This window comes from Mus musculus, chromosome 8 (genome assembly GCF_000001635.26).
Source record: "Mus musculus strain C57BL/6J chromosome 8, GRCm38.p6 C57BL/6J".
NCBI classification, from domain to species: Eukaryota; Metazoa; Chordata; class Mammalia; order Rodentia; family Muridae; genus Mus; species Mus musculus.
Genome location: NC_000074.6, coordinates 34135356 through 34146969, shown reverse-complemented (window position 1 = coordinate 34146969; position 11614 = coordinate 34135356). Strand labels below are relative to the sequence as shown.

At 46.4% G+C, this 11614-nt stretch overlaps 1 protein-coding gene across 1 annotated transcript; it reads left to right on the top strand.

Moving 5' to 3' along the window:
- The first annotated feature begins 230 nt into the window (after window positions 1-230).
- On the top strand, window positions 231-11398 carry Leprotl1 (leptin receptor overlapping transcript-like 1). Its single transcript, NM_026609.2, has 4 exons — window positions 231-285; window positions 6134-6209; window positions 7930-8116; window positions 9132-11398. Exons 1-4 carry the CDS (start codon window positions 270-272, stop codon window positions 9246-9248), a joined length of 396 nt encoding a protein of 131 aa, NP_080885.1. The 5' UTR covers window positions 231-269; the 3' UTR covers window positions 9249-11398.
- The last annotated feature ends 216 nt before the right edge of the window (window positions 11399-11614 follow it).

Sequence of the window (11614 nt, the reverse complement as noted above, 5' to 3'; positions counted from 1 at the left end):
TCACGAGCTCCGCACGCTCTCTTCTCGAGACCGCGGGGACTCCGGGCCGGAGCTGCCCCGCACGTCCCCAGCTGGCCCCCCTCAGCCGCGGAAGGAAGGACGCCGGCCCGGCCCGGCCCGGCCTCGCGCGCCCCCACGCCCCCGCGCGAGCCGCCGGCGGAAGTGCAGCGGGGTGCACTTCCGGGTGTTGTCTGGCCGCCGCCGCCGCCGCGCGTCTCGGGTCTCCCGGCCACCGCCCGGGTCGTGGAGCCAGGAGCGACGTCACCGCCATGGCGGGCATCAAAGGTGGGCCTGGGCCGCGGGGCCGGGGCCGTAGGGATGGGGCGGGGCGGCGTGGGGACGACCCAGCCGGGCTCCTCCGGCGGTGGCGCTCCGCCCCTGGACCAGAACGGGGCAACCCGGCCACCGACGCGGTCTGCGCGAGTTTGCACCCAGAGACATTGAGGGCTGCGATCGGGAGGAATGCCCGGCACGGCAAACCAGTGTGGTTTCCCACCCGAGGCACGAACGCGCCCGTCTCCCAAACCCGGGCTCTGCATCCGCTCCCGGGATCGCGGTGCACAGGCTTTCCCTGCCTCTTAAATCGAATGCATCTTTGGTGTTTTTAAGGTGCAGTAGAGCCCGGATGCTAACCCAGAGTGCTCCTGGCTTCCTTTCCCCCACAAGTGCACGTTGACACTTTGTAGTTGTGATTTTTTTTTTTTTTTAAGAAGAAAGGTAACGAACACCTTGATGAAAGGTTACTTGTCTATTGGTGTGTTTTCTTCAGAGAGAACGGGATGTTGCATTCTTTGAAGACAGGGAACTTGGCTCAGTAGTAGTCTTGCCCCTGGGGTTAGAAGCAAAGTTTTGTATTTACTTATCAGCGGATCACTTTGATTTCCTGACCTGCTTTGTAGAAGAGATAACCTAGTTGGAAGTAAAAACAGTTGGATAGTGGTGCTTCCACCTCGCTGGTAAGGGCGACTTTGGCTGAGCTTTTTCCCTGGTTCACGTTTTTTCTGGTGTCTTGTTTATTTTCGGTGCCTAAAAAAAAAAAAGATGTTATTTCTCGTATAGAACCTTGTCATCTGAGCAACTAGGACACTTTCGGATCTCTTTTTGAGCTATAATAGACCCTTTCAAGTTCTAACGTGGATGGAAGTTACTGTAAAGTGCTGTTCTTTTTAGGATGTTGCCTGCGTTTCTCTACCCACCTGCGGTGTCATTAATGAGGGACTCTTTAAAAAAAGAAAACAGTTTTTATGGTTCTCCAAATCTGGATAATGTTAATCCTGGTGACAGTGACTGGGGGGGGGGGTAATTTTACTTTTTAAAGATTTCAGTGCCTTTTAAAGTTACAGGTTGCTTATCAAGATATTTCTTCCTGTTGGCCTTTAGATTGCCCTTAAGTAAGGAGTATTGCTGTAAAGACCATTACATATTTCTTGAGCCAGTTGCCTGCTACTCTGTGATACATTATATTTTCTGCTAACTCCCAGGCCGGGGAACTTGACCCCTTCACCTCTGTCTTTGTAGTCCATCTTTAGAGAATTTTTGCTAGGTAATTGGGCTGTTCCATCCCTGGCCCAGAGGCTTTGGAAGTAGAAACCACACTCCTCTCTGTTTCATTTTCCGAGTGTTGCATCAGTCAATTACTGTATGAATCCTTACCTTACTGGTGTGTCACTTAAGACACCGTTGATATAAAATAAGCCACCTAGCTGCCAGTGTCATAAGACTGGAGAGACGTTACTGGTTTGGGGAGCATTGTGGAGCAGTTTGTTTACGTGTGTCAGCTTTTATCTGTGATGACTTAAGAGATGAGATGTCACATGCAGATGGCTTTGAACGTCTTTTAAATACTGAGTATCGAATGCATGGAAATATGACCCTAGGGTATCTCCATTCCCCAAACACTTCTACAGGGCTTGTTTTTTCATATGTGAGTACTTGAAAGGAATTGGATCTTGTATAAATAAATGCATCGGTAATTTTATGGGCTGGAGAGATGGCTCAGCAGTTAACAGAAGAGATGAGCTCAGATCCAAGATCCGAGCATCCCTACCCAGCAGCTCACAAAAGCCTGCACCTCCAGCCCATAGTTACCTCATCGACACACAGACAGACACACACCTCCATAATAAAGTAAGCATTTTAAAATAAGGATTCTCTTATAATATTGATACAGTGGCTGTAATTTAAGCTCAAGTTTTAAATGTGTTTCAATGCCAGAACCTTATATTTTGGTTTCTTGATTTTTTTAAAGTATTATGAGTTAACTTGTGTTATTAAACTTTTGTATTAGCATTTTTGAACATTATGCAGTCCAGGCTAACTGGAACCCACATTCAACTTGCCTCAGCCTTCTTACTAGGATACACTCAATCAATCAATCAATCTCTCTCTCTCTCTCTCTCTCTCTCTCTCTGTGTTGTTGTTGTTGTTGTGGTTGTTGTTGTTGTTGTTGTTGTTGTTGTTTGATACAGGGCCTCTGTGTATTACTGACTATCCTGGAACTCACTCTATAGACCATGCTGACCCTCAAACTCACCTGCTTCTCTGCCTCTCTGCCTCGGCCTTCCTCCTGGGTGTGCACCAGCACCTCTGGCAGCCTTTTCTTATTTATAAAAGGAAGAACCCAGTTAAATAAAGGTAACTAGTTAGTGGGCAATAGGGGACACAATGCTGTTGCCACTCCACCCCCTCCCCCCCAGGCTGTATTCATTCTTTGTTACTGATTGTTTAAGCTGGGACATGGGTGACCAAAGCTGACCAGGAACATTTGGAAAGGAAAGATGTTTGGGAAGCAGTTTAGAATTGCAACTCTGGTGACAGAGCAAGGAGCTGCAGCTGAAGGCCCGGCACACACCTGCACCTCTCCCTGCATTCCTTGACTATTGCCCAGTTGCCACCTCTTCAGAGACACCCCGTCAGTAACCTGCCTTCCCACCCCTTACCCTACCTGCTTGTGGTCATCACTGGACATTTGTTCTTTAAGTCTTTAACTTCCTTCAGAGTTCATGTTTACTGAGCAAACAGAATGTCCCATCTCACTTTCTCAGCAAGTCCTTTGTTAAGTGTTTATTGAGCACCTACTGTATGGCAGGCCCTACACAAAATCTGGAGGATACGGAATTCATCCTTTAAGGGTTTCTATCTTTGTGGGAGACCATAAGTAAGGTCCATGGACATAAATCGTGTTCTGGGAACAGAGAGCAGTTCAGAAAGTGAAAGTGCACAGTGAGCAGGCTGAAGGCACCTCAGGAGGACCCGCAGCAGCTTCACCGTTGACACAGCCTGGTTGCTTACATGCTGGCTTGCTTCCTTGCTTGCTTGTTTTTGAGACAGGGTCTCAAGTAACCCAGGCTAGCCTTAAACTCCAGTTCAGTATATAGCCAAAGCTGGCCTTAAACTCCTGATCCTCCCTGCTTCCACCTCCCAGCTGCTAGAATTCCCAGAGTGCACCGCCACACCCCACCCTTGTTGATCATTTTATGGACTAGCAAGATGGCCCATCAGCTTGTGCACACAGATAGCATACTGTAAATAAAATGTGATAACTTTAAAGAGCTATTTCATTCTCCCACTAGAACGTGAGCACCATAAAGGTAAAAGCTTTGATTTTCTTTCCTCCCCGTTGCTCAGTCTTCGGTAGCAGGAACCATGTGACACACATTCAGTGCTCAGTGTGTTGTGTGAATAAATAAACACAAGTGGGGGTTGAATCCAGAGCCTCAAGCACTGTCCCCCTGAGTTAGCCCTTAGCCCCTCCGTAACAGTAGTAACTACAGTGACAGAGTTGGTGTGGTTGTGAGGAGCGGGTGCTTGAGTTGCCGTCTGAAGAGAACGAGTCCTCGCTGGAAGAGAGACAGAGCAGGGTAGGAACACTGGAGCTCGAGGGAGCCGGTGAGATCCCTGCTGAGTCCTCGGTCTCTGCTGTGTGTTTGGCTTCAATCAGTATTTCCCGAATGAATGAATGAATGAATGAATGTCACCCTGCGGTAGGGTGACAAACGTGCACAGAAGCCCTGTAGGTGACACAGCTGCTGGCTTCCAGAGAAGGAAAGAGGGCGATGTAGGATGTCACAACTATTGCCTGTGCGGCGGAGTCAAGGGCTGTAGACAGGACTGAGAGAACCAGGAGGGAAGCTTCGTGTACTCCTGTGGTTACTGCATCCCCTGTAAGCCTCAAGTGCTCTGTTTGCTGTTTAAAATGAAATAAACATTCCCTTGACTTCCCCCCACTGTTCCTGGAAATATCAACTGTAATGACGTTAAGAAACAAGCATGCTGTGATCTTGGTGACCTGACTGACTCTTGTTGTATTCAGCACTCCAGCTGACACCGTGCTTGCCATGACAGTGTCAGCGGCCATCTTGTCAGTAGTAGTACTCAACGTCTGACTCCTGTGACACTAATTTTGGTTTCTGTTCTGTAGTTGGTTTTTTTTTTGTTTGTTTTTTTTTTAACCTGGTAAATTTTAGACCCTCACATAGCTTTGGGTTTTAACTTTTCTGTTAAGGTTATATACCATAGCAGGTATTTTTTTAAGCCGGCGAAGTGGCTCAGTGAGTAAGGAAAGATGTTTACCGCTAACTAAGCCTAATGATCCAAGCTCAGCCCCCAGAACTCACATGGGGGAAGAGAGCATCTCCTGCAAGCCATGATGCTCTGACCTCCTCCTGCACACACCTGAAGTCAATAAATCTAAATCATAAGTGTAACAAATCTTACCAACAAGGCTGTGTGGAAGTCGAACTGATCACGTTTCTATCGGTTGATATCTAGGTCATTGATTATATACATAATAAAGTTGTTTCTCAGTTTGAAGTATACCAGCCACGTCTGGGAAGCTTCCAAGGTGGATCTTGAGGTAGGAGGCATCTTCCTTCTGTGCTGTGGTAAGACAGTGGTACCAGGACCACACCAGGCTGCACTGTCACCCTACAGATCGCCTAGAATTTAGGGAATCGGGCGCAAAGCCACTGTGTCTCTGTAAACTGTTGAAAGACTAACAATAACTACAGGCAGGTCGATACTGTGAAGTCTCTTTCATTTCCTTAAAAAACAATCATAAGGCAGGTTGGGTATCTGAGTTTGCGGCTAACCTGATCTACATAGCAAAGTCCAGCTACACGGTGCGATCCTGTCTAAAAATATTTAAAACAAACAAACAAAAACATATCATAAATAAACTACACATAGTCTCGGGCAGCTTTCCGTTCAGTTTTGTGCTTTTGTGTTTCTGTTTCCATGAGACTTTTCTGCCCCTTCTCCCTTCCCCTCTTCATGGGAATATTGAGTGGTATTGCGTGTTGGTCCTGGAGGTCGGAAGACAATTTAGAGTGATCTTCTCCTGTCACTTCTATATGGATTCCAGGAATTGAAGTGGCTTTGGGGCATCAGCTTAGTGCTTGACTCGTGTATGGACTAAATACAGTGTTGGGGCGGGGGACATTAACTCTCTGTGCCTTAATAGTTCTGAGAAATGGAACCAGAAATGGTGCGTGTTAGCAGTCAGTCAAGACTGATGGGCGGGTTAAATGTTCCCTATTGGGAGCGATTGGGTGTGGTCAGCTTGTGGATTTCCTAGGATTTAGGAATATTGTACGTAATAGGTACTTGGGATGCAGAGCACATGTTCCAGAGAAGGTTTCACTGTGTATCCCTGGCTAGCCTGGAACTCGCTGTGTAGACCAGAGAAGCACCTGCCCCTGCCTCCCTAGAGATGGGATTAAAGGCGCACAACACCAGGCCTGGCTGACATCCCACACGTCAGAGCCTTTCCGGGGATTAAGGAGGGTGTTCAACCTCTAACACATGTTTTGGAGGTGCCATAGAAACTAATTCTGAAACTGTGTAGTTGGCAGTTTTGAAGACCGCTCACATTTGTTTTGCTTTTTGAGATGAGTCTTACCCTGTAGACTGATCTTTAGTTTGTATTAACCCTCCTGCCTCAGCCTCTGAGGGCTGAGATTAACAGGCTGCTACTCCCAATGTGGGATGATTCACTTCTAACAACTTGAATTTTGAGGGGAGGCGGAGTTTCTCACTTGTGGGATTCCAGGTCCCGCTCAGACTGCTGTGCGTGTGAACAGAGACGGCACTGTGGCGGCCTGACTGATCTCTGGGGGTTTTGTTTGTTTTGCAGCTTTAATTAGTTTGTCCTTTGGAGGAGCGATCGGGCTGATGTTCCTGATGCTTGGATGTGCCCTTCCGATATACAAGTACGTCATTTCCTTTTCTTTTTGAATGTTTAAAGGGAACATTCTTCTACTAAGGTTTTTAACATGCTCTGTTTCCTACTACTATACAAGAAGCGGAGAGAAAGGTTAATTCACCAACATAGACCTTTTCCGAAGATCATCACTTAAAGTTGATTTGTAAAGACACTAGGATGCTCAGGCAGAGAGCTTTTTGTGCCCTGCTTCTGCAATGAGCTGGTGGCAGAAACTCAGCCCTGCTGCCCATGATCCACCGAAGAAGCATCCTCTGCAGAAGGAAACCCCGGCAGCTTCCGAGCACAGCTGCAGGTGGTTGCTGTCCGTAGCCTGGGGAGAACTTTCTACTGAGACATCGTCTCGCTAGGTAGCCCAGGCTGGCCTCACACACAGTCAGCTCGCTCCAGCCTCTCAAGTTCTAGAATTCCAGGGATCCGTCACTGTGCCCAGTATAGAAAACCTTTTAAATTAATATTTAAGGAACTTTGTTTTCAATAGACAAATGGGTAGAAGTGGAGCACAAGTCGCAGAGAGAATTGTGCCGCTAATAAGCACGTGAAAACACACTGAATCCCACTCCACACTACCCGAAATCCACTGGTGAAGATAAAGGAGGTGGGCGGGTGCTGCTGGGTGCCGGCAGGTGGGGACTAAGTCAGGCTGGGGTTTATAAAGGGAGGAGTTGCCATTTCTTGGAACTAGATTGCTTGTGCCCTGTAGCTCCTCGACCTGGCCCTCCCCTTCTTAGAAATCCCCACACAAATCCACTTACAAAGGCTTACGATGGTACCGTAGTTGGGTAAGAGCATTGCTGTTCACAGTTGCCCAGGGAATAGTGAAATGGAAATAATAGCAAAATATGTAATATTTCATATATAACATATATTATAGCAAAGATGGAAAACTGATGATGACATCATAAATGCCCAAACCAAAGCTAAATTATGGAGCGAGAGATGGTGTAGTGGATCGAGCACTTGCAATAGAGACATGAGGACCTGAGTTCAAATCTCAAGACCCCATGTGGTGCAAAATGAAAACAAAAAGGAAAAGAATCTTTGAAAGAAAGAAAGAAAGAAAGAAAGAAAGAAAGAAAGAAAGAAAGAAAGAAAGAAAGAAAGAAAACATAACAGATAGCTCTAGCAAGTCTCCACTGTATACATAATTAAGCTTGTCAACCAAAAAAGACCATTCATTTCTTATAAGTTGTTTAATAGACTGTTGAAACCTTGACAGAGATATGGACAGAGCTTCCCAGTCCCCTTCACACAGCTTCCTCCGCTGAACTTGTCAAAGCCGGCAAGTGACGTCAGCACAGCACAGCTACCGACAGAGTAGAAACTATGGTTTTAATACCGTCTTCTGTTACATCCTACACGTAGATTTCAGTAAGAGCAATCGTGGATACTGTGACATTACTAGAAGGCAGGATGTAAAGGTTTTTGTGTAAATAGTCTTAAGTATGCCTTCTTATATGCTAAAGCAAATCTTGGGGGGAGGGGCCTCAATTTATAAAGCATTTTGTCAGTAGCCATTTTTAATATTGTGCCATAATTGAACACAGGACGAGCTGACTACGCTTCTCACGAGAGCTCGCGGCTTTGTTTCCAAGCGCAGCTTGTTTGCTACCTTGTGATAGTCCCCTGCTCTACAGCAGGAGCATGGTTAGGGTGTTGAAAGGTGACGCGTCTGACTGCTCTGCCACTGACTCCGCTCTCTTTTCCAGCCAATACTGGCCCCTCTTCGTTCTCTTCTTTTACATCCTCTCGCCCATCCCGTACTGCATAGCCAGAAGATTAGTGGATGACACGGACGCCATGAGCAACGCGTGTAAGGAGCTTGCCATATTCCTCACCACAGGCATCGTCGTCTCGGCTTTTGGACTCCCTGTTGTGTTTGCCAGAGCACATCTGGTAAGTGGCCATACTCTACGAATGCTTTTATAGCAGACTGTCCACTCTCTTCTGTTTTGCTATGTGAAAGAGAGGTGGCAGCATTAGGGTGGAGAGGACGGATTAAAGCCTCGGCTTTCCGTCTCTTCTTGCTGTCAGACTGAAACTGTTGGAAGACATGGCTGGGCTCCGCAGCAGAAAGGGCACAGTAACTGTGCTGTGCATCCTCCGGCCAGCCTGTCCTGTAAAGCCCGAACCGGTGGTTCTCAGCCTTCCTAGTGCTGGGACCCTCCAACACGGTTCCTTATGTTGTGGTGACCCCAACCATAAAAATAGTTTGTTGTTGCTACTTCATAACTGTAAGCTTGCTTATGATGATCATAATGTAGATATCTGACATGTAGGGTATCTGATATGCCACCTGGTTGAGAGCCTCTGACCTAAAGCACAGATGTGTGAGACACTTATCCTCTGAGCCTGGGAAAGTGTGAAAGAGGAGAAAGGGCAGACTTGTACCCAGAATCACCCTCAGCTCTGGAAAGGTGGGGAGAAGGGCTGAGACTAGCCACACGTCAAGTGTGGTACAGGCATTTGCCTCCTCTGCCCCCGTCAGAGAAAGTACAAGTATGTCTCCCTCACTGGTACTTAGAGTTCAACTTCTGCTCCAAACAAGATTTTAGACTCCCTAAGCAAAACTTCCTTTGTAAGTAGTAATTACACAATCCCATGCGGTGCTGGCGACACGGGGCAGGGTGCATCCTAAACACACAGGACCCTGGGGTGGGACTGCAGAGAGAGCCGAAGCAAGCTACAGTGGCCGTTCTCGAAGGCGAGCTTGTTCCTGAGTGATTTATCACCTCCTACGATCAATCAATAGTAAATAAAAACACATACAGGGTGTGGAGTGTTGTGCTGTGAAGGTCACCCAAGCCACATTGCTTAGGATGGTGATTGACTGATGCACAGAGATGGATTTGCTGTTCCTCGTTGCCTTCACGTCGCGTGTCTGCTGAATGTGTCTCTCTTCCTGCCGTAGATCGAGTGGGGAGCTTGCGCACTTGTTCTCACGGGAAACACAGTCATCTTCGCGACTATTCTAGGCTTCTTCCTGGTCTTTGGAAGCAACGACGACTTCAGCTGGCAGCAGTGGTGAGGAGCTGCTGAACTGTAGTCACGTTGGACTTCTGTCGTCTGCCGGCCACCCGTGCACAGGAGAAGGGGCCGTGATGCTGAGCTGTTGGCGAGCCTCTGGGGTGTCCTAGTTGCTTCCTTCTCACTGTTGTTCGCCTCCTGTTTCCATGGGGACTTGCTGAAGATTAAAAGGATTTTCTCATTTGGAAAAGCTTGGCTGGTTTCCCACTTCTCTAGACTGCTTTCCATGGTGTCCTGCTGAATCTAAAATCCTTACATGTTTTCCCTGTTCAGTTGTTTTAAAATCAGTATGCAATGTTACCCATTTTTAAGATGTAATAGCCATTTGCATTGGTTTAGGAATTCAGAACTTCTGGCTGTATTATGGGCTAAAGTATATATTTTCTCTAAAAATCAGTTAATCTCCATTATTAAAAAAAAAAGTATACATGAGTAAGTTTTCATTCAGTCAGGATGACATCACTCCAGGTGAATGCAAACCTTCAGAGCGTTGACATACCTTATCTACTATTTACTCAGTGAAAGATAGCTGCATTTATACCTCAGGGGGGCCGACTGATACTGCCCATGCCCTCCAGAAGGGTTGCTGGTTTTACTAGTGGACAGGTGTTTTGTGAATTGAAAACTATTTTGTGGAATTGCTATAAAAGAGTGCTTTTCTCCTCAACTGTTAGAAGAATTTATGTTAGACTTTAAGGTACAAGTGTAAAAACAAGTTCCGGGATCCAGTTTCTATCCGTGTGTGTTATGGTCAAAGCAAGCGAGTAGCTGTGTGGGAAAAAGCAACATTGGCTTCCCACTGTCTGCGTGCCGTTTCCATCCTTAGTGACAGGTCTGAGCTCTGTCACCTCTCATGGTTTGGAGGGTGAAAGGGACATGCATGGGACAGTTGTGTGTTTGCAGTGTAGATATTCAAAAGCTTCCCTCTGCTTCCTCCTTTTAACTTATTTGTACATTGTATATATTAAGTAAAAGAACTTTTCAAATATAGTTTAATAACGTTTAGAAATGTTTGACTACTAGGAAACCAATTGCTATGCCATACATGCAGAGTGCCCCTCCCCCACAAGGCCTTGACATGATTCACAAGTGACTTGTTAGTCTTGCAGGTAATCCAGGAACGTGCAGTTGTAGGACTTAGACCACCGTAAGAGTAGTCTCCCAACCTTACAGCGTATGTACTTGAAAAGCACTTAAGGCAGGTTTGCTGTAAACCTCTCAGTTGTCGCGGTTTGGTTTCATCGTGATGGATCCGCTGTCGTGAGTAAGGTATTTATTGTATGAATTCATACAGAGTAGCCAAATCCAGCTGTGTCACCTCTTCAAACACAGCCCTGACCAAAATCTTCTCAGTGACCAGGCATGACCAAATCGTAGCGGTCATTGGCATCTTCAGTTCTCAGTCCTTTCCTTACCCAAGAGCTGATTTTGAAAATGTTCTCATTGATCCAGCAGTATTTTTTGTGAGGACACTTGTATGTCTCTCCAGTGTGCTTATATAAAAAGAAGTGTTCTGCCTTTAGCTGAAAAAATGAGTAACCATGACAACTGTCTTTTGTTGTTGTTTTTTTTCCTACAGTTTATTTCTCAAAAAAACAAAACAAAACAAAAAAAAAACCTGGAACATGCACCAAGTTTGTTCAGCTTTTACTAAAGATGTCTACAGCCGCGGTTTTTATTTTGTTTCTGTTTGCCCTGACCCATGTTTTATTACTATGGTGGTGAGGTGGGAAGCGTTATGAAATGTCCAAATGCGGCCATGCCATTTGTGGGTTAGACCAGCAGTGGCTTGTTGAGTAATGATGACAGAGACTCGCCGGCGGTGTGCGCATGGTCAGAACCCTCTCTGGGATCAAGAATGGAGCAGGAGGTTTTGTCTCTGGTCCTCCCTGCCCTCTGCTCCTTCACAAGCGAAGTGCTGAGCGCTTGGCCATAGACTCCTTTCTAACAGCTGCATATTCTTTCTGGGTACTAACTAATCTTAGCAGCAGCATTGCGTGTCTGACATGACACTGGCTTGCCAATCCCATCTCTGGTTTCTAGGCTAGCTACTTAAGAGTATTTTCATGAGTATGCGCCAACACATTGTCGTCCTACCGTGGAGAGAGAGAAAACTTTTGATGACAAAACAATAAAGATTTTAAATATCCATTTTAGCTTGTGGGTGTTTTCATAATAAAAGTTAAGCCGCTGAAGTGCACTAAGAAGGGGACACTGAGCTATGTGGTGACAAACGCCCTCGCCTCAGAACATGAGAAGCCGAGGCAAGAGGATCAAGAGTCTAAGCCTACTTGGGGCTGCATGAGACCCTGTCTAAAGAATCAAATCTAGGAAGATGCTAGAAAGCAAGCACACTAGCAAGTCAAG

Bases quoted from the DNA above. Each gene is read 5' to 3' on its own strand.
- Leprotl1 (NM_026609.2), top strand. The intron at 6,210-7,929 runs GTACGTCATTTC...TCTCTTTTCCAG, and splicing joins TGTGCCCTTCCGATATACAA to CCAATACTGGCCCCTCTTCG. The intron at 8,117-9,131 runs GTAAGTGGCCAT...TTCCTGCCGTAG, and splicing joins TGTTTGCCAGAGCACATCTG to ATCGAGTGGGGAGCTTGCGC.